The following is a 27,755-nucleotide window of genomic DNA, read 5'->3' on the forward strand; positions in this document are numbered from 1 at the left end:
TGAGCTATTTGAGTCCAGCCCCACACAGGAGACAGCAGAGACATTGTTTGAAGTGGTTCAAGCCTTCCTTGACCTTCAAGCTGAAGTTGATACAGATGATGAAGATATTGATACAGGAAAGCTACGTCTTCTACCAGAAGTCTGTCACAGACTAGCTACACAGGCTCTCTGTATCTGTAGTCAAGGTAAATATTTCTAAACTTTACATATTTTTTAGCTCGACTATTCGATAAGAATAAGTAGAGCTATTGTAGTCACCCGAGCGTCGGCGTCGGTGTCGGCGTCTGCGTCGGCGTAACCACTTATAATAAGTTTTTGTAATAGTTCAAATATTTTCAAAGTCCTTTGACATATGGCTTTGAAACTTTGCACACTTGTTCACCATCATTACCCCAACTTGTAAACAGGAGGAGGTAACTGTATCAAGCATTTTGACAGAATTATGCCCCTTTTTCGACTTAGAATTTACGTTAAAGTTTTTGTAATAGTTCAAATATTTTCAAAGTCCATTGACATATAGCTTTGAAACTTTGCACACTTGTTCACCATCATTACCCCAACCTGTAAACAGGAGGAGGTAATTGTATCAAGCATTTTTTTTACTATCAAGCACTAAGAATAGTCGAGCGTTGCTGTCCTACTGACAGCTCTTGTTATATGTACCAAACAAATTGTGTTTACTACAGATTTTAGCTTCGAGCTTGTTTTATCTATTTGTGGCAAAAAATACAGCACATACTTTGCCATCATACATGGATTTGAACCTCCTTCTACCGCGGCATAAAATTACATTCACATATTGCTTTTGCAATTCCGTAAAAATGAGCTATGCATATACTTTGATGTGACATCATTTGTGCATCATTTTCTCTGAAATCATTTTTGAAGTGGTAATTGTGGTTTTAATACATTTATCAACAAATTTTTGGCCTATCGCTGCCTCCTAATGGCAATTCTGTTTGTGTTGTACAAAATAGCATAAATTTACACTAAATGTTAGATTATAATCATAACTGTGCCAATGAAGTTTGCTTTTGATATTATTCTATAGCTAACAGAAATTTGGTAGACTACAAACATACTACTATAGATTTTCCCAAGAATGCATTCAAACTTAATAATTCGTTAAAAAAAAATCTAATTCTACTATAGGAATGTACATTTTCTTTACTTTTTTTATGATCATGATACATATATTTATATTACAGACAAGTTATGTCAGTACCTAGAATTGTGTAAGATATGTTCCTTGTTGTTATCTGTCAGTCAACAGTGTGAATCAGGGGACAGTACTCTATCTGCTCAGGTAATTATTATTCTCATAAATATTTGTATCTAGAATCATGTACAGTTGACTCTCAATAAGTCAAATCGCTTTACTCAAAATTCTGCGTAAGTCGAAGAATTTCTAAAGTCCCGTCAAATTTCCTTCTTTATCTTTGCATTTTAACTCCGCTTAGGTCAAAATTTGACTTACCGAGACTCCTGTTTAGTCGAAAAGAAAATTTGGTCCCGTCAATTAAACTACAACATATTTTCATCTCAATTAGTCGAAGTGTGAAAACAGCCGACTGATCAAAGGTCGGCGACATCAAGGTGAGATGTTGTCACTCGTGATTCACACGTTTCATAGTAATTTTAATTGCCGGTCATCATGTTTTATTAACACGTCGTAAAAGTGGTTTTAATCGGTTTCAGAAATTAATTGACTCGTGCCAGTCTGACAGGTGTTAGTCAAATTACAGCCTGGGTATTGATGTGTGTTATCAACGTAAATGACATTTGTATAATTAATGTTCCGTCATATTGCATACATTAATATGTACTTCCGGTTAACAATAGTTGCTACTTTCGTTTTTGTCCTATGATCAATTCACTTCAGATATTAGACAAATTGTATTTGAACTGAATGTGTTATTGTGCTTTTATTGTAATGAATTGTCGGGAGTGCTTATTAAAAACACGTGCTTTACTGATGAATACTGACAAACTTGCATTCATGTCATTGCTACGAATGTTTGTGTATATGTTTCACTATTAATATATAGTACTCCCCGCGGGTACCGCGTCCTTGACTATTCCGATGTAATCAGAAAATTTGTTTCTTTACACATTAATTGATGATTGAATGCCACCAAATACTGTTTCCACCATTAAAGTGAAAGTGGCAGTGCTGCTTTTTCTGAATTTGGATAGAAATTGATAGAATTTTTTTCATTTCAAATAAATTCTGTCATTGATAGGAAAATCGAAAGTTGCCTGTGTGTGCTGAAAAAACTTCTTTATTTTACCGCATATTTAACGGTTAAACTTATAATTTCATGTTCAGACAGACAAAGGTTGTCTGCTGAAACTGTAGTGACAGCATATTCTGTTACAAACAATTATACTGAAGCCAAAAAGGGCCATCAATTAACATACCACGGTACCATAGTGCTCTCCGAATAAGCTCCCATTCTAAACATGGCTGACCGACCATAGAAGTTTCTAATTAAGATCATTGAGTTATTCTATGAATGACATGTGTATTTTAAAGTCAAGATGCGAGAGCTAAACACAATTCAATAAAATAGTAAATATAAGATCTTTTTATTAGTACAATTTGCTGGAAATAATAAGAACAGTGGTACCATAGGGGACCATCCTACATGTATTAAATTTTGAATAATATATTTTTGTTCATTTATATATTGTAGTTGTAAGTGATTTACCCTCCTTTCAACGGTTAAATATTACATTATTGCCGCTATCAACAATACAAACCTACTTCTTTGCGCATTCAATCAGGCACATGTATATACATGAACGAATGTCAACGTAATGGCGGCAGATCCACGTTACTCGAATTCCGTTTCTCTCCAAGTAAAATGCCCAGTCCCTTGGATTTCGAGTAACTGAGAGTCAACTGTATGTTAACACGACTTACTATGATTTTCAAATTTTGGATAAAGTTCACAGTTTTAAATATATCCTTACATAATGCAATACCAGCAAGTGCATGATGCAAACCTATTCTAATAAATTGTCAATTGTAGGATACAAACCCAAAAGAGATTGATTGATTGATTGATTGAAGTTGTATGAAATTGTTTCGCGACTGATCTTTACTACATGTTATTGTAATTGTCTTGAAAGATTTATATTTTAAGTTGTTATTAGTTGGGAAAGTTGATGGTCAGTCTCTTGTCTTGTAGGTGTTGTGATAGAATTGATCAATACAGGACTTAGAAATCTCTATATTAAGATGCAAGGTGTATTTTATGCTTCATTCCAAGAAAAGTTGAAAGTGTAACATACATTTCAGGACTTTAACTTTTTACTGTACATGTATTCTATTTTTGTGTAAAATAGATAATAATAATTTGTTTGATTACATTATTACAGTGGGGAGAAGTGACAGAGTTTCGTGTAGACAAGGAGTTATTTACAGACCTCACACTAGATGTGTTCCAGGAAGATGCTTTGTTAATGAGCTCAACTGTTGCTTTACCACTTGTCTCTAAATACACAGTTCTCAATCCACTGTTTAGATCCTTGAAACGTATGTTGGCGATATTATAAACATTTAGAACTTATCTTAATGAAGAATTATACAAATATTTATTTTATTTTTTTGTCACTTTTTCACTTGATGCTGTATTAGTTACAGAAAGGAATTAAGGTGATGCTGTTGATGAATTAATTAAAGTTATTCTGGTACATCACTGTTTCAATAAATAAAAAGAGACTAGTGGGTAGCATAGTAGCAGATGAATGCTGGGTTCAAACCCTACTCTGGTTTCAGTCACGTTTCCTCATCTAGTATCTGTACTGATTATTTCCTGGAAACAGTCTTAAATGTGATGACTGTAAATCGAAAGATTATGTACAAGTATGTTAAACTGATATGTTATTTAATGTTATTGCTATATATACATCTGTTTGACAGGTGCTGTAAAGACAGATGTAGAGGAAAGTTCTCCAGTACAGTTGTTATGTAACAGTGTATTACCTGTGGTACAACATCTTAGAGAGAATAGTCATATACAACTTTCCTTTACTTTCTCCCTCCATATGCTGCTGACACTGTTACAATATATGCAACAACAGGACATGGGTCTGCCCTTCACATCAGAGGTATTGTTCTTATTATATTCCTGTTAACATGTAACTCTGGAAGCTTTATCTAATTACTGCACCTTAATAAAAACTTGAATTTAAAAATCAGTGGCTGTTGTCATATTTACAAAATGTCAACAATAGATAATATCATCTTTAGCACCACTTTGCGAAGAAAAGAAGTGGAACTATTGTCTTGATCCTCTTGTCATTGTTCAGGTCCATTTTCAAAGAAAAAGAAATGCTATTCACTTCAAACTTGGTATACATGTTAATTCCAACTGTCATTAAAGAAGGCCATTTCAAAAGGGCAGATAATCATAAGACATTTTTTTGGCAAAGATATGCCCCTTTTTCTACGTTGCTTTTGTTTGACTACCTGGCACTAAGAAAATTGGAGTGTGCTGTCTGTGGACAGTGACTCTGTGTATATATGACTTTTAATATGCTTTTATTAGTACTTTTCATGGGAAACTTTTTTTAAGTAAAATGGTCCATACATATTTCAACATAACTTGACAATATATAGATAAATACTGTTAATAGCATTAAAAAGTCTCAAATTTACATTGAAGAACTTTATCCTGTTACTTGTGCTTGTATTTAGCTGAAATAAATGTAATAAAGTATATGTTTTTATAAAGGCTCAAAGGGAGAAGATTGTACAGGGCTGGAAATGTGTGCAGGATTTAGAGAAGACAAGCAAGGCTATGATGAAAGATCTTGTCTTTACTCTCGTAATGAAGGTAAGATCATTAAGATCATTTATAAGAAAACTATATCTTATTACTTGTTTTTTTTAAGCATTTAGCAAAAAAAGTTTATTGATGAATATAACTGTCATGTGAGATCATCCCTATTGTATTCACCCAGACATTTACATCACACTGGTTAAGTCTTTACTTGCAAATTGGTATCTCAAAAACAACAGAAAGGAGTTGGTTTTAAACTTCACAGGCTTATCTGGGAGCATAATTGGAGGTCACTGTCAAAGGCCCATAACTCTTAACATGGATTTTGACAGAATTATGGCCTTTTTTTGTACTTGGAAAATTATACATTATTCAGGCTCTTGTTTTACTATCAATTACTGAGAATAGTTGAGCACACTTTGCTACCAACAGCTCTTGCTTATGTTAATTTCTTCAAATTCCTATTTAAAAGTGTTCTTTTTGAAACATTGAACATTATTTTTCACTGATATAAAATTTCAGATATTTAACAGTAGTCGGGTAGATGATCATTTAGCATTCACATACTTGTGTAACCGACCTAAACGTGAAGTGATGGAACTGATGATGAGGTTAACTAAATCAGCAGGACAACAGTATAAAAAACTAAAGGTATTAAGTTTATCTAACCTTTACTATTTTAGGGAAAGTGTCATATGATTTCTTTTTTGACATGCTTTCTTTATATGTAATAAAGTTGATGGGTTAAGATTATTAATAGCTCTAACTATGTAATGTAGTTTCATTTTTATAAAATAAACATGGTACATGATATGTTTCATGATATGTTTGTATTGTTATAAATTTACCATCAGTGCTCCCTCTAGATATTTTGATGATAAAAACATTTTAAGCTATTCACTTTTGCTCATATCTTGGTGTATCCTATAATGATTGATGTAAAATCATATTCCTTAAGTTATGTTGATTACACAATATTTCAAAATCATGCACATTTTTACCAATTTTAAGACTGAAATATAAAGCAAATATTGTCAACTTAAGACCAAAGTCTGAAATATATAGTAAATAATGTAAACTTTAGCCCACCAAATATATAAGGTCTTTTAAGTGGAGCTGTATTTTATATATAATAAGTAAAATGTTTGTATAATACAGGCTATAGCAGGTATGGGTATAGCTCTAGGACAAATCTTCAAGGAGCCAAGTATGATCAGCAGCTGTCAACTGCTAGAGACCAATGCTTCCTGGGGATATAGACTTAGTAAAATGAAGGTATTTTACTAATTTTCTTGTTTCCTTTGGTTACACAGTGTCTTAAATAGGATGCTAAGGTTAGAGGGACTTTTTTGCTATGCACAAACATATAAAGTTATTTTTTTGTTGAAGTGGAGATTTAACAATTACTATACAGGCATTTTGGGGTTACACAATTTAAAAAAAACAAGATATGTTTGTAAAACATGTATGCCCCCTATCAGCAGCCAATTATTCATGTGATAAGGTAATTATGCATGACTTCTGACCAAGTGATCGAACAATTAATAAGGGTTATCAAGTATCTACTGGTCATGACCTTGACCTTTGACCCCTTGACCCAAAACTCAATAGGGGTCATCTGCTGGTCAAGACAAATCATCATTCAAAGTTTGAAGTTCCTAGGCCTAAGCGTTTTTACTTAATTGATCAGAAACCGTTTTTACTTACAAGGTCAATGTGACCTTGACCTTTGACCCCTTGACCCCAAAATCAATAGGGGTCATTTGCTGGTCATGACTAATCACCATGCCAAGTTTTGAAGTTCCTAGGCCTAAGGGGTTCTTTTATTATTGATCTGAAACCGTTTTAACATACAAGGTCAATGTGACCTTGACCTTTGACCTCAAAATCAATAGGGGTCATCTGCTGATCATGACCAATCACTATGCCAAGTTTGAAGTTCCTAGGCCCAAGTGTTCTTTAGTTATTGATCAGAAACCGTTTTACTTACAAGGTCAATGGACCTTGACCTTTGACCCTTTGATCCCAAAATCGAAAAGGGTAATCTGCTGGTCATGAAAAATCACCATACCAAGTTTGAAGTTCCTAGGCCTAAGCGTTCTTAAGTTATTGATCAGAAACCGTTTTTACTTACAAGGTCGATGTGACCTTGACCTTTGACCCCTTGACCCAAAACTCAATAGGGGTCATCTGCTGGTCACCACCAATCATCATACAAAGTTTGAAGTTCCTAGGCCTAAGCGTTTTTAGTTAATTGATCAGAAACCGTTTTTACCTACAAGGTCAATGTTACATGACCTTTGACCCCTTGACCCTGAAAACAATAGGTCATCTGCTGGTCATGACCAATCACCATACCAAGTTTGAAGTTCCTAGGCCTAAGGGTTCTTAAGTTATTGATCGGAAAGCATTTTTACCTACAAGGTCAATGTGACCTTTCCCCTTTGACCCCTTAACCCAAAATCAGTAGGGGTCATCTGCTGGTCATGACCAATCACCATACCAAGTTTGAAGTTCCTAGCCTAAGGGTTCTTTAGTTATTGATCGGAAACTGCTTTTACCTAAGAGGTCAATGTGACGCTTGACCTTTGACCCCTTGACCCCAAAATCAATAGGGGTCATCTACTGATCATGACCAATCACCATACCCAAGTTTGAAGTTCCTAGGCCTAAGGGTTTCTTTCGTTATTGATCGGGAAACCGTTTTTTACCTAAGAGGTCAATGTGACCTTGACCTTTAACCCCTTAACTCCAAAATCAATAGGGGTCATCTTCTGATCATGACCAATCACCATACCAAGTTTGAAGTTCCTAGGCCTAAGGGTTCTTTTGTTATTTGATCGGAAACCGTTTTTACCCAAGAGGTCAATGTGACCTTGACCTTTGACCCCTTGACCCCAAAATCGTTAGGGGTCATCTACTGATCTTGACAAATCACCATACCAAGTTTGAAGTTTCCTAGGCCTTAGGGTTCTTTACTTATTGATCGGAAACCGTTTTTTGCTTACAAGGTCAATGTGACCTTGACCTTTGACCCTTGACCCCAAAATCAATAGGGGTCATCTACTGATCATGACAAATCACCATACCAAGTTTGAAGTTCCTAGGCCTTAAGGTTCTTTAGTTATTGATCGGAAACCGTTTTTGCTTACAAGGTCAATGTGACCTTGACCTTTGACCCTTGACCCCAAAATCAATAGGGGTCATCTACTGATCATGACAAAATCACCATACCAAGTTTGAATTCCTAGGCCTTAAGGTCTTTTAGTTATTGATCGGAAACCGTTTTGCTTACAAGGTCAATGTGACCTTGACCTTTGACCCCTTGACCCAAAATCAATAGGGGTCATCTACTGATCATGACCAATCACCATACCAAGTTTTGAAGTTCCTAGGCCTAAGGGTTCTTTAGTTATTGATCGGAAACCGTTTTTTGCTTACAAGGTCAATGTGACCTTGACCTTTGACCCCTTGACCCAAAATCAATAGGGGTCATCTACTGATCATGACAAATCACCATACAAGTTTGAAGTTCCTAGGCCTTAAGGTTCTTTAGTTATTGATCGGAAACCGTTTTTGCTTACAAGGTCAATGTGACCTTGACCTTTGACCCCCTTGACCCCAAAATCAATAGGGGTCATCTACTTGTCATGACCAATCACCATACCAAGTTTGAAGTTCCTAGGCCTAAGGGTTCTTTAGTTATCACTCGGAAACCATTTGGTCTACGGACCGACGGACCGACAAGTGCAAAGCAATATACCCCCTTTTTTTCAAAAGGGGGCATAAAAATTGTAATCCCACATCCTAGTATAGACATTGGCTAGAAATTGGTAAAACAGGTAAATACAGGATGAAATCATGTTTGTTAAAAATAAATGTAAGTAAAAATTCATTTATTTACTTTAAAACGTTGTTTGCCTCATGAAAACTTTCATATCACCCATTATTCAAACATTTATGAGTTATCAACATGAAACAAGGAGCAGTAGTTGGACTAGGGAGTTATGCCCTTTTTGAATATAGAGTTTTTAACAGATGAGCATTAACATGGCATACAGTGCTCTTGTTTTAAGCAGACTTGCTTAAATAAGTAAGATTTTTGATTCAAGTGTTTAATATAGATAAATGGGTTGAAACTGACATAAAATGTTACAATGTCACATAAAAATTAACAAATTATTACAGATTTCCTTCAAGGATGCTATTTTAGGACCAAACAGTGAAAAGACCAAGTTACTACCAACTATTGCACAAAATGAGGGTGCAGATACAACATTAGTGAAGGAATTTTGTCAGTAAGTTATTCAGTAACACTGGAATCTGAACACAGACACTAATCTTACAAAATTCTAATATAATAATTTGGAGTTAAAAGACATGCATGTTTACAATATATGTCTTTGGATTCTTTCTTGTGGGTAACCGGTTCCTGTTTGTGCTTTAAAATAATGAGCGGCTGGGCACATGAGGTCTTCCTCCACCAGTTAAAGCAGGAAAGTCGCCACATGACCTATATGTTGGTGTGACGTAAAACCCAACCAAAAAAAAGTAACCTCAACAACTAATTAAAGTGTTTGAACACTTGCTGCATTAAAAAATGTTGGGACTTGTTGCTACAAGTATTTTAAGTTTTGGAATAATTTTATTGCATGTTTTGAGAATTATTTGTAGTTCAATTATTGTTATACTTACAGGCAAATAATGTATGTAATTTAATCTTACAGATCATTTGAGCTGGATGTGGATGAGGGATTGTTACTATATTTAGATCACTTATTTGTACAGCCAGATGATACTTCATTTGAGACAGAGAACAACAAGGCCTCAGTAATATCTCGTGCTTGGGAGGCTGTCTCTATGATCAAAAATGAAGATGAACTGATGCGATGTATCAAGAAAATTTATTACAGGTAACCATGACAATTATATTTAAATTTGGCATTATAAAAGGGTTGTCTTATGTTATATATAGTAGAATGAAAACTACGTAATGGAATTTATTTAATCTTTGCATGATCTAAGAATATGAATCAGTTAAAGTGAAAAGAAATGGAGGTCACCAACCCTTTTTTCGAGTAATCTTCCCTAAATTTTGTTTTTTGAGATTTGACCTTTTTAAGTACCTCTTTAAAAACATAGACGTACATGTAAACTGGACAGATTGAGTTAATGTCTTACACTCTTGAATGCAATCTATAAATATATTGGTTGAAATACTGAAATACTATTTCATGTCCCCTTTTGGGTTTGCGTTAAAAGAAAATCATTTAAAATTTGTTAGGCCCATACTTTTTTTTATTGTCTCCCTTTGGGCTTAAATAAGGTTTTCCCCAAAAAAAAAAATTTTTCACTTGGAACTTTGACAGATTTATCTTAAGTGCAAGGAATGAGTAGAAATATATGATAAATTTATTTTCAGGACAAGTGGCTATGATTATGAGACTTTAGAGTTTGCACTAGAGGTGATGGCCAAGTCCAGTGATGTTGGAGACATACCTGTAGATAAGGTACTACACAATTTTTATGTTGTGTCTCATATATTTTTTTCATAGCAAATTTTTTAAGGTCTGTAGTAGAACTTTGTTTTCAGATGTTCAAAATTAAGATTGTAGGCCAAACTGGTGTCAATGATGGTGCATCATCATATTTTCTTTATACATTTGCAGTAATTTTGTACATGTACTTAACCCTTTAAATGCCAGCAGAGACATGAAGTTGTGTATGTTACCAAATACATGTACAACCAGGCATAAATGTCTGCATGTTCATACAGTCTTACCACACTGTGCACTGTTAGGGATCTTGGTTGTGTTTTTATAATAAAATCCCTCACATTAACATTGGGTAGGTACAAATTAAAAGCTTGACACTATATATAAATTTAGCATTTTAAGTGTTTACCTATCTTGGTGTGATCTTTTTTCAGGGGTTAAAGTTGCTGGAATATCTGAAGGTCTACACACGTCATGCACCACCAGCTGAATATGAGATTGAATTTAAGATTGGTGGTGAGAAAAAGGAGGCAAGTATACAATCGGATATCAATTAACTTTTTAGCTCACCTGTCACAAAGTGACAGGGTGAGCTTTTGTGATCGCTTTTCGTCCGGCGTCCGTCCGTCCGGCGTCCGTCATCCGTCCGTAAACTTTTACTTTAAATGACATCTCCTCATAAACCACTAAGCCAATTTCATCCAAACTTCACAGGAATGTTCCTTTGGTGGTCACCTTTAAAAATTGTTCAAAGAATTTAATTCCATGCAGAACTCTGGTTGCCATGGCAACCAAAAGAAAAAACTTTAAATATCTTCTTTTAATAAACCCAAAGAGCTAGAGCTTAGATATTTGGCATGAAACATCTTCTAGTGAGTGTCTACCAAGTTTGTTCAAATAAAAGCCCTGGGGTCAAAATTGGCCCCGCCCCAGGGGGTCATTGATTTTCCCTATATGCATATAGTAAAAACTTAAAAAATCTTCTTTTAAAGAACCCATAGAGCTAGAGCTAAGATATTTAGCATGAAACATCTTCTAATGGGTGTCTAACAAGTTTGTTCAAATAAAAGCCCTGGGGTCAAAATTGGCCCCGCCCCAGGGGGTCACATTGATTTTCCCTATATGCATATAGTAAAAACTTAAAATCTTCTTTTAAAGAACCCAAAGAGCTAGAGCTAAGATATTTAGCATGAAACATGTTTCTAATGGGTGTCTACAAAAGTTTGTTCAAATAAAAGCCCTAGGGTCAAAATTGGCCCCCGCCCAGGGGGTCATTGATTTTCCTTATATGTGTATAGCAAAAACTTAAAAAATCTTCTTTGAAAAAAACCCATATAGCTAGAGTTTAGATATTAAGCATGAAACATCTTCTAGTGAGTGTCTACCAAGTTTGTTCAAATAAAAGCCCTGGGGTCAAAATTGGCCCCGCCCCAGGGGTCATTGATTTTCCCTATAATGCATATAGTAAAAACTTAAAAAATCTTTCTTTTAAAGAAACCCATAGAGCTAGAGCTAAGATATTTAGCATGAAACATCTTCTAATGGGTTTTCTACAAGTTTGTTCAAAATAAAAGCCCTTGGGTCAAAATTGGCCCCGCCCCAGGGGTCATTGATTTTCCCTATATGCATATAGTAAAAACTTTAAAAATCTTCTTTTAAAGAACCCAAAAGCTAGAGGTAAGATATTTAGCATGTAACATCTTCTAATGGGTGTCTACCAAGTTTGTTCAAATAAAAAGCCCTGAGGTCAAAATTTGGCCCGCCCCAGGGGTGTTCATTGTTTTTTAACTATATGTGTATAGTAAAAAACTTTAAAAAATCTTCTTTTTAAAAAACCCAATGAGCTAGAGGTTAGATTTTAAGCAGGAAACATCTTTTTGTTGGTGTCTACCAAGTTTGTCCAAATAAAAGCCCTTGGGTTTAAATTTGCCCTGCCAAAGGGGGGGGGGGGTGGAGGTCATTGTTTTTTATTATATGTGTGTAGTAAAAACTTAACATTATGAAACATCTTCTAATGGGTGTCTTCCAAGTTTGCTCAAATAAAAGCCCTGGGGTTTAAACTGGCCCCGCTCCGGGGGCCTATATACAGGTGAGCGACCTCAGGGCCATCATGGCCCTCTTGTTAATTTATTACAATGGATAAAGGTAGTTTTATGCAAACAATTGAATACTTGATAATTGATTTTTAAAAGGACAACCTTTTACTATTGTCAGATTAAAAAAGATAAGTGATTGACATTCAAAGTTTTAATTTTTTTCTTTTCTTTTTTTTAATTGCTTAATTTCCTAAACAAGAATACCTTTTATAGAAAGTATATACATGTATATTAATATTAGGTAAGCTATACTGTGCCATCAAAGGACAATTTATCATTTTAAGGATATATAAAAGTTAAGCCTTATGTATTTATTACAGTCTCAGATTTTTATGGCATCTTTACCACCAGAGAGTAAGACCAGACTACCTGTGCATCCTTTACTGCATAAAGATCCCTGGAAAGTGATCAGTAAGTAAAATTAGCCAATGTACTAATATATCCTGATAATCTTGGTAGTGAAAACATAATCTGTAATTTTTGTGTGCCTTCAAGACTAATCAGTACTTAATATCATGTAGAAACATGCCAATGAGAAGGGCTGGAACCAGTAATTCCTGAAGGCAATCTTATTTACTAGTAGACCACCAGTTTAAAAGAGAGTCTAGGATATAAGAAAATGTTAATATATTCAAATAACAAGGTATATTTGAGAAATAAAAACTGAAATGTACCCATAACTTTAAAAAAGAAAGAAAAAGAATATATGTTACCTGGCAGCAGATAAAACTAGTTCTTGCATATTTCTTTCAATCAATCAGTCACTTATATACATATATGTGTTGAATGGAACAACATATCTTTTGTTATACTGTGTTTTGTATCTTTTGTAGCTCCAGAGCTGAATAGAGAGACAGTTGCTACATGGCTTCTGATGGCAAAACTGCTCAGTGTAAGGATATCTTTAAATTTGTCATGTGATATAATAGAAATACAACTATTTGTTTTTACAATCCTGAACTTTAACACCATGTTGGTATTTGATGAACTCATTAGTGTAACTTTTAGCCCTGTCCAACAATATTTATGAGTGTGTCCTTTCAGAAATACTTATTTTTAAACTTTTTGAGATAGGTGAATTTTATTTGTTAAATATGACTGGACAATATCTTATATGCCAAACTTGAGTCTTCTGTTTTACTGTCTTCTATAATAACACTCATTAAGCAACGGGAATTTACTAAAAGTAAGTAAATGAGACAAAAAAATCATGCTCCAAATGCAAAGGCAAAAAATCTGTCTTGCACGTACACTTCAATTCGTAAAATCAGAATTAATAATTGAAAGAACTTTTTTTATGAAAAAATATATTTGATAGTATTTTATTAGGCATTTTAGACTTATTATAGATGTTAGGACTTATCATTGTATATACATGTATATAAACCCTGAACCACCCTTTTTTTTGGAACATAGGCATTATAGACAACCATTATAGACAACCTCTGATAGTTCCCAGATCCCACAAAAGAATGTTCTAACATGCCAGGTACATATAATGGTAGTTTAAGGAATGAAACATATTGCGTTCCCAAATACCAGATCATTTAAGGATATAACCTTATATGTTGGAACTTATTATTGTATATGAGCCGCATCACGACAAAACCAACATAGTGCATCCAAGCAGTCTGGTCAGGATCCATGCTTTTCGCTGTCAGTTTCTCCACTTGTAATAGGGTTGGTAAGCGAAAGGCATGGATCCTGATCAGACTGCGCGGATGCGCACGGTCTGGATCCATGCTGGTCACAAACCCACTAAAATGTTGGCTTTGTTGTGACGCGGCTCATATATATTTCAGTTATCTCCAGACCAGATCTGTCTAACAGCAGTACAGAACATGGTGAGAGTGTATACTGAAACATTTACAAGCCCTGATGGAGGATCAGACATGAGTCACTGGAACTGGAGGCCCGAACAGGCCAACCAAATCCTACTACAGGTACACTTATACTATATCTGTCATTGTTTGGTCACAAGTAGTGTAAAAGTAAATATAACTTTGTTTCTTATCTACTCATTAATGACTTTTTAATGTACTTCAGAATAATTTTGTTACATCATTATCTTTATGAAATTAGTATTACTTATAAAGGAAGAAGTCCAGATCTTATTAGCTCACCTGTCACAAAGTGACAGGGTGAGCTTTTGTGATCGCTTTTCGTCCAGCGTCCGTCCAGCGTCCGTCCGTCCATCGTCCGTCCGTAAACTTTTGCTTTAAATGACATCTCCTCATAAACCACTGAACCAATTTCATCCAAACTTCACAGGAATGTTCCTTTGGTGGTCACCTTTAAAAATTGTTCAAAGAATTTAATTCCATGCAGTACTCTGGTTGCCATGGCAACCGAAAGAAAAATCTTTAAATATCTTCTTTTAAAGAACTGTAAGAGCTAGAGCTAAGATATTTGGCATGAAACATCTTCTAAAGAGTGTCTACCAAGTTTGTTCTAATAAAAGCCCTGGGGTCAAAATTGGCCCCGCCCAGGGGGGGTCATTGATTTTCCCTATATGCATATAGTAAAAACTTAAAAAATCTTCTTTGAAAGAACTGTAAGAGCTAGAGCTTAGATATTTAGCACAAAACATCTTCTAGTGAATGTCTACCAAGTTTGTTCAAATAAAAGCCCTGGGGTCAAAATTGGCCCCGCCCCAGGGGGTCATTGATTTTCCCTATATGCATATACTAAAAACTTAAAAAATCTTCTTTTAAAGAACCCAAAGAGCTAGAGCTAATTTATTTGGCATGAAACATCTTCTAGTGAGTGTCTACCAAGTTTGTTCAAATAAAAGCCCTGGGGTCAAAATTGGCCCCGCCCTGGGGGGTCATTGATTTTCCCTATATGCACATAGTAAAAACTTAAAAAATCTTCTTTTAAAGAACCGTAAGAGCTAGAGCTAAGATATTTAGCATGAAACATATTCTAATGGGTGTCTACGAAGTATGTAAAAATAAAAGCCCTGGGGTCAAAACTGGCCCCGCCCCGTGGGTCATTGATTTTCCTTATATGTGTATAGCAAAAACTTAAAAATCTTCTTTGAAAAAACCCAAATAGCTTTAGTTTAGATATTAAGCATGAAACATCTATAAGTAAATATCTACAAATTAAAGCCCGGGGGACAAAACTGGCCCTGCCCCAGGGGTGTCATTGTTTTTATCTATATGTGTATAGTAAAAACTTAAAACATCTTCTTTTAAAAAACCCAATGAGCTAGAACTTAGATGTTTAGCATGAAACATCTTCTTGTGGGTGTCTACCAAGTCTGTTTAAATAAACAAATAAAAGCCCGTGGATAAAAATTGGCCCGGGGGGGGGGGGGGGGCTATATACAGGTGAGCGACCTCAGGGCCATCATGGCCCTCTTGTTTTTATCTTAAATATGAGAATTTTGTCTCCTATTGATTCCACAGAATTATAAAATTTGAGATATTTTGTGATGAAACATAGGAACATTAATATTTTAATGTAATTCATATTGATATGATAAATAATAGAATGTGGTATGATTATTTTTTATTTTAAAGTTTTCCAAGTATTAACATATGTGATCCTTTGACTTATAGATATTTATTTCTTATTACCCCAGGATGCAGTGCAAGTGTTACAGAGCATTAAGAATTGTGAGAGCTCTCTTGCATGTGCTAAATGGATGGTCACCAAACTCCCCTTGGGTATCTACCTTTATTTTCACCTTGAATTTTAAATTAATCTTCTTTCTAATGCAAGGCTTGATTTTTATTTAGATTTAATTAATGGTTAGTTATATATCTTGAAAATAAGTCTGATAATTAAGAGTGACATTTTATAATAGGGTAGTCAGCATGGCATTAAAGATGATATTTAAAACAAAATATTCATAAAGTACTAATATTTAGGTTCTGAGAAGGTGTTGGTCCTGAAACACTGTGTAAAACTAGCAGAGTTATGGCACTTGAGTATTACTGAAGAGGTATGTATACTAACTTATTTGGTTAGTGGTCTTTTCTAAATTCTTTGATGAATTGTTCTTTTTTTGATGGAAATATTCCTGTTAAGTTTAAAACAATTTTCTATGGCTGTTGAACAGTTTTGCAGTATTACCTTGTTAAGGCTTTGAATCATTTATGCATGATATTAGAATTTTTGTAAAATTATTCTTCTGCAATGATACTTCCTTGTGTCCAAGAAATGTACTGAAATAAATCTTAGACAACCAAATTACCAAAAATACCATTTATTAGGTTAACATATCGTATATTTACTTCAGTAAAATATCACAATTGACTTGTATTTTGTAAAGTGTGGAAAGAAAGAAAAAGCAAAGGGAGCCTACCTGAAATTTCTCAGTCACTGGCAGAAGATGGCATCGGCACAAGCCCTGTGTTTGAATGGTCTTGGTGAAGCGGAGTTGTTACAAAGCACAGACAAACCATCATTACTGTTACAGAAATTATATGAACATCCTAGTATCACACAGCTTGAATGGGAAGCTGGGTCAATCAAACCTGGTTAGTATTTGTCATAGATGAATGATAATGATAGAAAAGACATGCATGGCTGAGTGGTCAAGATCATTGATGAGAACAGTCACTTGACATTCACTGGCTTAAATCTTGTATGAAATTGTTTGGTGATGAACTTTTCTGGTTACCTTATTTGATGAAAGGGTGGCTGTAAACAGATTATGTTTCAGCTCAAAACTCAACAAGTAAAGAGACTTTTAGGCATATAAACCTTCGGATTCAACTTTGGTGACACATTATTGGAAATAGGACAAATTGCAGTAGTCTGCAACCACTGTTTTATGTGACCTACATTGAAAGGTTGGCAGTAAGAAATGCAAGTAGTAATGGTACAGAATCCAAGAACTGCTTTTATTTGTCTGAAATACCATTAATGTTCCTTGACCAATTAAAATAAACTTTAAATTAATTCCCAAATAAAATTATATATACAGTAAAACGTCTATAGTTGAACTTCGACAAGTCGATTTTTGCGATGTGTCGAAGTAAAATGAAAGTCCCATGGTTTCATTTGAGAACTTCTGTGACCGGGTGTCTCAGTATCATATTTTGATTTCATTGTTGCATTTACAATTGATTACGTTTAGTTGTTTTGGATTTTAGTTTTTCATGATGTCTTAAGCAGACATGATGTGACTGTCAGAACTGATAAATCTCTGTGTATGGTGTTTTATATTGAGATTTGTTTTTAGATATTCATACTGCTGCAGTGAAGATTGCTGACATCAACAATATTGTACTAGATGGTGTACACAATACATTGATCATGAAATGGTTACAGTCTGGTAACAAGGCACAACAAGATTCTGACACTGTAAGTCAACAGTCACTTATTACCATTCTTTAGCTGTCTAAACACTTACAATGCTTTTTCAACCAGTATAGATCCAGGCTAGGTCAGACTGCTTTATGATGCTATCCGAATAGGTCCTATTTTGTTGGTTTATATACTTTTGATACATTAAATGAATCTTATTTGTAACAACACTGAAATTGATAACGTAAATGGATTTTGTTTTATGATTCAGAAGTAAAATTTTTTGTAAGTAAAACAACATTATTATTAGCACACAGTCTAGACTTGACAGACACATGTTGTATGTTATGTGAAATGTCTAACATGTGACTTACCTAATCAATCTATAGCTGGTATACATACAATGTAAATACCAACAAAATCAAGTTACAACATGGTCTTCAGTTTAAAAGAAAGAAAATGAAATTATAAGAGAATCTTAAGAATTAGATTAGATAATGCAATAGTTATTTTATTTCAGACAATGACATTTAGCTTGGAGAATATCAAACTAAGTGAAACACTTCGAGAAATTGATGATGATGATGAGGAAATCAATTTCAAAAGGTGAGAAGTTGCAGTATTAACATATTTTTTCTGAGGATGTTCTGTCCCATGATTTGCCATAATTTAAAAAAAATAAAGGCATTGTTCTTTCCAGGTGCAATATGTCTTTTAGATGCAATCATCTTTTGTGTTGTAGTATCTGAAACGGCCGATCTGAAACGGGCAAACAATTTTTCCTCACCTTGTCAAGTATATTACAATATATTGTGTGTTATAAAGTCTTAGAGAGACATTATTTGTATTGAGACTCCAACAGAGTTTAATAATTGTTGGTTAAATGTTCCGTCATTCACATTTAATCTGTAGTAAGCATGTATTGTGTTTCAGAATTGTTCATCTTGTTGAGAAAGAAAACAATGAAAAGAATATCATGAGATTGTTTGAGTATGCCCTAAAGGTAATTGTGTATTTTTCAGATATTAGTTTTTGATTTGTTGAACTTCTTGCTCTTTATTACTGGTATAGTTTGTAATATATTGATAGGATATCATGTAGCATCCTTTAGATGTATTTATAAAGATTCCATGAAATTTGCTAAAGTTTTAATGAATAGGCTACAGACATTATAATTTGGCTACAAAGTTCTCATCCATGTTGTATTCTTGTTTGATAATATTTTGTTGGAAATCAGAAAATCACACTGATTTGATTGAAAGAAATTTTCCTCACTTGTCGCTGATATATTATTTCTAAACTCTTTTCAGCTTGAAATGTCAGTTTTAGATTATCTTTGTTATTAAATATTAGAAAGTTCAAAATATAGAAGTGTACATAGCAAAACTGGTCATGGAATAGTTAATTTATTAAGTACTACTAATATTGCTAAAAACCAGTTGACTTCTATTTATTACAATAATTGTAAATTAACACTACTGATGATATTTTAGCCACATGAAGGTCGTGAGACAGTATGCTGTATCCGGGCATTAAGATGTTTACTTCACCTATGTGATGATGCCACCATGCAGAAAGAATGTAACAAGTCATTGGAGGACATAAGGTAAGTTATCTATCTCAAAATAGAGTCATCTTTGACTACTGGCAACAAGATTATAACATGCATATTTGCTAAAAGCCTGGCCGACTATTACATCTATGCAGCTAACAAGACTGCTGACTGCTTTGCTATTTGATATTGAAATCCATAAAGATAACAATGGAAATTTCCAAGTTCAAATCATTGTCCATGTTCATAAGGTAAAGTAGACATGTATATAAGGGTAACCTTAGGTGAAATATCTTCTGTGTTGGAGAAAACTTATAAAATGATTGATAATGTGTATGTTACTGAATATTTACAGGAATCTGTTACATGTGATGATTTATCTGTCAAGTCTTGAGAAACTTCACATTCGACATACTGTAGAGACATTTATCTCCTGTCATAAAGAAGGACTGGTGAAAGGAATCTGGAAAAATCATAGTCATGAAAAAACTGTTAGTTTCCCTTTCATACTGAATGTTCTTTGATTGTGATTTTGGTCTTAGTTTTTAGCTCGACTTTTCTATGAAAAGGGGAGCTATCCTACTCGCCCCGGCGTCGGCGTTGGCGTCGGCGTTGGCGTCACACCTTGGTTAAGTTTTTCGTACCACCCCACTTTATTTCAGAAGTATTACAAGTATGGCTTTGAAACTTACCATACTTGTTCACCATCATAACCTCCATCTACAGACAAGAGTACATAACTCTGTCAAGGTTTTTGACAGAATTATGGCCCTTTTTTGACTTAGAAAGTGTATTGAGCTTGGTTAAGTTTTTTGTACCACCTCACTTTATTTCAAAACCATTGGAGGTATTGCTTTGAAACTGACCATACTTGTTTACCATCACGACCTTCATCAACAGACAAGAGGACATAACTCTGTCAAGGTTTTGACAGAATTATGCCCCTTTTTGACTTAGAAAATACATTGAATATGGGTAAAATCCACTTATTGCCTTAACCCTTTGAGATATTGCTTTGAAACTTTTAATGCTATTTCACATCATTACCCCCATCTGTACGCAAGAGAAGGTAACTCTGTCAAGGATTTGTTTTAAAAATTAAGGCCTTTTATCGACTTAGAATCTTGGTTAAGTTTTTAGTACCAGTCCACTTTTTGACTGAACTGTTTGAGATATTAATTTGAAAGTTGGAATACTTGTTTACAATCATGATTCCCAAACATGTCCAGGAGAAGGTAATTCTGTCAAAGATTTTATTTGAATTATGGCCATTGTTCACTTTAAAAATACAGAGATTCTTGTATTGCCTTTTACTGCAAAAACTTTTTTTATTGGCAAGCAATAAAAAAGTCGAGCGCGCTGTCTTACGGACAGCTCTTGTTTAATATCTTCATGACTTTTATATACCCTTTATAAATTTAAGGTTATGCAGTATTTTAACGCTCGAAAGCACAGTGTATTGGTTTAGTTTAAACTCAATTTATTCAAGTTGTGGGTGAAGAAAGCTTGTTGTCCTGGAACTAACATGAGGAAACACAGTTGTAACAGCAGTCAGACTCGAACGTGGAATCCCTAGGTTGTGACTAAGCCGTCACTCTTCAAAAACAGATTGTTAGTGATAGAACTACTAATACTTAAAATATAAAACAATAATAAAATTAAAACTACTTGAATGTATTTTCACAGGCTGTGACATTGGTGTCGTGTTTGTGTCTAGATTTTGAGATCTATGACTTCCAGTTATGGACAAGCATTCTGCAGAGGCTTCATTCATTTGGACTGGTGAGTTTATCTGTAATGTTTGTAGCATTTATGAATAGCTGCATTTTACTTGATATTCAAAATCAGTAAATATGTGTGTGGAGCCAGTCTTGATAGTGAAGCAATGTCACTGCTCTATGTCTAACATAATTGTGTTATCCCGTTCACTGCATCACACACTGTTATGTTTGAGTAGGAATAACAGAGCAAATGAAAAGAAGTCATGGAGGAAATGGTAAAGAATCAATTTAAGGGTGACTGTAGTTTTGGTAACTTATTTTACTACAATGCCCTTTACTGCTGTATGTTTCGAAAATACCTGGGACTTTCAATGTGGTAATTCATATAAAGTTGGTGGGTATATGCAAGAGCCTCTTTGTGCATGAAATAATGAATGAACGGGCACATTCTGACCTCCCCAACCAGTAAAGCTGGAATTTGACCAAATGACATTACCTGGTAAATTATATAATTATTTTTATGCCCCCACAATGTGGGAGCATATAGCGTTGCACTTGTCCGTCCGTCAGTCAGTCCATCCGTCCGTCAATCCGTCAGTCCGTCCGTACGTCCCGAAATCTTGTGAACGCAACTCCTCTTAAACCGGATGGCAGATTTTGCTTAAACTTACAGGGATGAACAACCTTAATGTGGAGATGGTAGTAAAGGAAGGAATTTTCACTGCGACCAAATTTAACAGAATTATGGCCCTTTGTTGATTTTTTCACTAGATACTATGTAGAAATTTTGTGAACGCAACTCCTCTTAAACTGGATGGCAGATTTTGCTTAAACTTACAGGGATGAACAACCTTAATGTGTAGATGGTAGTAAAGGAAGGCATTTTTGCTGTGACCAAATTTAACAGAATTATGGCCCTTTGTTGATTTTTTCATTATATAATTATATACTATGTAGAAATTTTGTGAACGCAACTCCTCTTAAAACGGATGGCAGATTTTGCTTAAACTTCTAGGGATTAACTACGTTAATGTGTAGATGGTAGTTAAGGAAGGAATTTTTGCTGTGACCAAATTTAACAGAATTATGGCCCTTTGTTGATTTTTTCATTATATAATTATATACTATGTAGAAATTTTGTGAACGCAACTCCTCTTAAAACGGATGGCAGATTTTGCTTAAACTTCTAGGGATTAACTACGTTAATGTGTAGATGGTAGTAAAGGAAGGAATTTTTGCTGCGACCAAATTTAACAGAATAATGGCCCTTTGTTGATTTTTAGTTTTTAACTTGCGGCACATGTAGTCCAAAAAATATTTTACCTAGAGTCATAAGATTGACAGAACAGTGGCGTGTGGGGGCATCTGTGTCCTATGGACACATTTCTAGTTTATCACATATTTCATTTGTAGTTGTATCTTTTTGATTGAGAGAGATTCTGAAAGTTTGATAATTCAGTGAGATGTTCAGAACATGATGATTTTCAGGTGACCCAGCTAGAATATGTGTTGTTGCGCCTCAACAATGTGCCAGAACTATGGCAGATTGCAGCTTTCCCTAAAATGTGGTATACTGTTGTATCTATGCCTCTACTCAAAGGTGAGAACCAAGTTTAAATTCTAGTTTTGAGAATTTTTATTTCCTCATACTCAATTTTTGCGGAGGCATGAAGTTTTTGCACCGTCTGTCCATCCCTCTGGTTCATAACATTATCATTTATGAATGGATTTTGAAATAATTTTGCATAAATGTAAAGCACATTGAGACAATGTGCTGTACACAGGACACATGTTCATCAAAGTGCTCTTATGATTGTGTCTGGTCATAAATTCTGTCATTCTTAGGTGGATTTAAAATATCTATGCAGAAATGCATTAGACATTGAGGTGTTATGCACAAAAATGGGGTCTAGCTCAAAAGTCAAGGTCACACTTGTATGTTCAAATTTACAATTTGTCTGTTTCGAACTGCATGTTTTGAAAAACTTAAGTCATCAGAGAACTGTCATAGGGTTTGTGAAATTTCTATAGTTCACTTTTTTATTTATTAAAGATTTTTTTGTAAATCTGTTACTCCTGAAAGATATTTCACAAAGAGACAGTTGCATCAAAATATTATACGGAAACATCTTTAACAGTAATATAAAACAGTATTAAATATGTTTATCTTTCTTTCAGTATGTTCACCTTTGAGTAAAGAACAGACAGACACATGTGTACATTACTTCAATGTCTTGTTAAGGTAAGTTTGATTTACATGATGTGAGAAAACATAAACAGAAAGATAAAAGTTGAAAAAAAATCCAAAGAATAAAAAAAATGAAAATAAGAATTACAGGATTCAAACTTGTGCTCAATAAGTCTAATACAATGTTTTTGTCATGTTTTCAGATGTCCTGTATTGAGGGATCTGGATGGTGACATGTTATCTAAACTATACCACAAGTTAGAGATGCCAGCTTGTTCTCTGGGATGTCTCATCATCTGTAAATCATCGTCTGATGCCATGTTTCAGGTAGCTATAACTTTGCTTCACTCTGGTTAAATGAGACTGCTACAGCAGTTGAAAGCTTAACATGACTGTTGGTTTATTAATTAAAAACTTCGGACACAAAATCATTTTGCTGTAAATAAATCTAATAGAAGTTCTGTTCTGCTTGAGTATAATGGACTTGACTTGATTTTTGGGCTGTATCTTGTAACTAACAGTGATTTTAATATGCAAATATTAAATTTTTTAGAGTTAAGACAGACTGCATACATTTGTAGGCTGGCTTAACTCTTAGTGTTTGCATAATTCTGATATTACCATTGACTGGGTCAAAAAATTACTGTAAAGATTTAGTAAATTCATTTCTTAATTCCTATGTATAATTACTATTTTATACTTTCAGTATACTTAATTAGACATGCACTTTGTATAATATGTTTTTTGATATAGCACTTTTCTTGTTTTTGTATAGAATAAAGTGAGTGAGGAAGGCAGACAAATCCTGGATAACATTGACTATATGCTCCAGTGTGGTCTAAGTCATGGAATCAGTACTAAGGTAACTAAAATTTGAAAACCAGGTTATTTAAGTTTGATTGCAAAACAAGCTCTTGCAAAATTAATCCTGTTTGAGTCTTCTTCCTGGAACTATCTAGTTTGTGTTATATTAGAAATCATGGTCATGACCAAAGTAGGGCTTGAACCCATGATACCTAGGTTGAGAGGCAGACACCCTAACCACTATAACACCCCTCCCCTTTGACTAGGAAATCTTAGTGTAAAACTAGTGGATTTTTTTTAAATTTTCAGCAAGATGGCTCATATGTTTAAAACCAACAACAAGCAAGAAATTGTTTGCTGTAGTGAAGAAATCTTAGGCATAAAAAGCAAGAGAATGGTTTCGAATTCATTTTAAAATATCTGCAATTTATACTTTAATTATCAAACAAGCAATCACTAGTAGGGTTAATTTTACTTCAAGCAAATTGATTAGATGATTAAAACTTGATATTGTTTTATGTATTATCAGATTCAAGAGAGTGTATATAAAGATATGCTGGTATGTGAGAGGTTTGAACAGATTCTAGATACACCATACCAACAACAGTTTGTGGAGTATTGTGTCAAGATGAAACAAATAGATGACCTATTAGTGTTTGCTATAAAACATCAAAGGTAAGAGTTATAGGGAGGCAGATTATTATAGAATGAAAACATTAGAGTGATCTTGATACAATTGGAAATTAAGTTTTGAAGGTTTATTAAGATAAGGTGTGTAGAAATATCTAGTTTTTGGTTCTTTCCTTAAGAAAAGAAATTCCTTTGTCAAAAATTGCCAATTTGTCATATTTGCATTGAATACAAGTTCAAGATATATTCTGTATTAATTATATTACTTAAAAGATTGTTAAAGCAGAAGTATTGTCAGTTTAAATGACAGGTTCATTACAAATTGTATAAAGCGGCTTTAATCAGTTTAGTAGTACTATGGTTATCTATATATATATATATTATATATATATATCAATGATTACAGGTTAACAGAAGCTCGTACATTGGTGATGGTATATACGAATGCCCACACGGACGTGTGTATGAAGGTAGCACAGTATATAGATGAGGAGGAAGAGGAAGAAGACAGTTCTACAGCACTGCTTAAGGTTAACACAAAATACTTTAAATTCATATTATAATTACACCCCGCACAAGAAGTTGTAATTGGGGGTATACTGAAATCAGCTTGTCCATCTGGACGTCACCGCGTCCGGCAATTTTTCCTTGTCCGCCCAATTACTTAAGATTCCTTTGACCTACAGTCTTCATATTTGGTATTTAGATTGGTCATGATTAGTAGATGATCCCTATTGATTTTGAGATCACTATGTCAAAGGTAATGTCACAGGGACCTTGACTTAAAAAAGCTTGTCTACCCAATAACTTAAGATTCCTTTGACCCACAGTCTTCCTATTTGGCATGGAGTTTGCCATGACCATTAGGTGTTGACTTTGAGGTCAAAGGTCAAGGTCGCAGCGACCTTGACTAAAAAAAGTTGTCCACCCAATAACTTAAGATTCCTGTGACCCAGTCTTCATATTTGGTATGGAGCTTAGCCATGATTAGTCAATGACCCCTATTGATTTTGAGGTCACTGGGTCAAAGTCACAGGGACCTTGACTTCAAAAAGTTTGTCCGCCCAATAACTTAAGAAACCTTTGACCCACAGTCTTCAAATTTGCACTCATCAAATTAAGCACTGGCCAAGTGGCCCTTGGCCAGTGTAAATTAGTTCGGGCCAGTGTTAATTTTAAGAAAATTTAGTTAAATATAAAGTAGCAGAAATTCAAAACTGGAATGCAGACCAGTAAATTCAAAATCTTAAATTCATTGACTGTATTTGCAAGGATGTTGATCATAACCATAAGGTGACCCCTATTGATTTTGAAGTCACTGGGTCAAAGGTCAAGGTCACAGGGACCTTGACTAAAAAAAGCTTGTCCACTCAATTGCTTAAGAATGCTTTGGTCAACAGTCTTCATATTTAGTATTGAGGTTGTTTATGACTAGTAGATGACCCCTATTGATTTTTAGGTGACTGTGTCAAAGGTCAAGGTCACAGGGATTTTTACTTTACGACTAAATGCTTAAGAATGCCTGTCCGCAGTGTATTGATTTTGACATTTTCACATTTGAAGCATGCAGAATACATAACTTAGCAATGCACTGGCTTAGTAACATCAGATTTGGCAGGGAGGTTGTCCTTGAGCTCTAAATAGCCACTGTTGATTCTGACAAAGTGGTATGCACGCCATGACAGTGGCAGTTCTAGTTTTGACTAGTTATTGAAATCTATGAATATATTTTTTCTGTTGCAACACAAATAGGTGACAGTTTTTCTCTCTTTGTTGTTTTCAGAAAACTTGAGCTTTAATAATTTTTTGTAACATTTTCAGTCATTTATTTTTCTGGCTATTTTTCATCAATCATCATGTATAGCAAATGCTCAATGTGATTCCATAACCTATAGACAGGAGGAGGTAACTCTTATCAAGCTTTTTGACAGAATTATGCCCCTTCTTTACTTAAAATTTACGTTAAAGTTTTTTGTAACACCTCAGATATTTTCAAAGTCCATTGACATATGGCTTTGAAACTTTACACACTTGTTCACCATCATGACCAAACCTGTAGACAGGAGAAGGTAACTATGAAGCATTTGGCAGAATAATGTCCCTTTTTCAACTTAGAATTTACATTTAAGTTTGCATACCGCCTCAGATATTTTCATATTCTATTGACATCTGGCTTTGAAACAACTTGAAATATTATACTCTTCTTTGAAAGCATAATATGACTCTCTCCAAAGCCTGTAACTGTAACATGGATTTAAAGAAAAATTTTGCCCTTTTGCTAACTCAGAAATTATCAAGGCTCTTTTACCTCAAGTAGTAAGAAAAGTCAAACGTTGCTGTCCTACCAACAGCTCTTGTTTCACTATATTATACTTAAAATACTTGAGTTTGCTATTTTAGCGTTAGTTCTTGTTGCGGGATGCTACACAGCTTCTAAAAAAAGAAAGCAGGTTGAAAACTATGCTAGTAAATATCAAAGTTCCGTTTTGTAAACTGTGATGTACTTATGTAATCTTTTTATTTCAGGGCTATTTGAAGATGCAGAATCTACAGGAATATTCTGCTATGTTGTAGAGTGATTGCTGTAATAATATTTCAACTGTGCTGACAGGAATAAAATAAAAAAGAAATAACACTTGTTACAAATATATGATTCATTATATTATCTGTATATATTAGAACTAACATTGAAAGCAAGTGTATTTAACTACTATACAGGATTACTGATGTTTAGGGTTAATGTGGGTAGTCAAGATGGCAGTTTTTGAAGCAAGTGTTCATTAGAAAAGCTGCACAGTGTGAAACAGATGAAAATTTTAGGTAGATGAGCATGGAAATGCACATTTATTGCAGACTGATACAAAATGTTTGTTAACTTGTTTGAATGGTGTCATTTTCTTGTTATATACTTGTTACAATGACTTAAGTTAATTTTCAATGGGTATATTGAATAACTTACTGAATTCACTTGTATGAAAAAAATTGTATGCAATAACTTTAAACAGAAACATTGTAATTAAATATTCTACAAGTAAACTTCTCTTTACTTCATCAAGATGATGTTTAATGATCTGATAAATTAAATTTATATATTTGCAAGAGCAGCTTGTATTCTGATCTTATATTGTTACTTTGTTACATAATGTTATACATGTATATTTAAACATAATAATTGTTAACTTTACATCTATTAAAACATGTATACACTGCTTAAATT

The 27,755-nt window shown here is 34.2% G+C and overlaps 1 protein-coding gene across 1 annotated transcript; it reads left to right on the top strand.

The window, feature by feature from the left end:
• Positions 1-27,649, top strand: LOC132734126 (kinetochore-associated protein 1-like; the record flags this gene model as incomplete). Its single annotated transcript, XM_060720843.1, has 30 exons — positions 1-185; positions 1,209-1,306; positions 3,385-3,541; positions 3,929-4,116; positions 4,743-4,844; positions 5,313-5,441; positions 5,949-6,065; positions 8,979-9,088; positions 9,518-9,703; positions 10,213-10,300; positions 10,720-10,815; positions 12,702-12,792; positions 13,215-13,273; positions 14,184-14,324; positions 15,971-16,055; positions 16,260-16,333; positions 16,664-16,871; positions 17,579-17,700; positions 18,164-18,249; positions 18,577-18,646; positions 19,137-19,249; positions 19,551-19,686; positions 20,882-20,977; positions 22,405-22,516; positions 23,095-23,158; positions 23,308-23,431; positions 23,880-23,966; positions 24,438-24,583; positions 24,945-25,068; positions 27,065-27,649. Coding segments are annotated over 30 exons (3,442 nt in total), but the record flags the coding sequence as incomplete, so codon positions are not given.
• Between the last annotated feature and the right edge of the window lie 106 nt (positions 27,650-27,755).

Source organism: Ruditapes philippinarum, unplaced genomic scaffold (genome assembly GCF_026571515.1).
Source record: "Ruditapes philippinarum isolate M1 unplaced genomic scaffold, ASM2657151v2 ctg6695_1_1_1_1, whole genome shotgun sequence".
In the NCBI taxonomy this organism is placed as follows: Eukaryota; Metazoa; Mollusca; class Bivalvia; order Venerida; family Veneridae; genus Ruditapes; species Ruditapes philippinarum.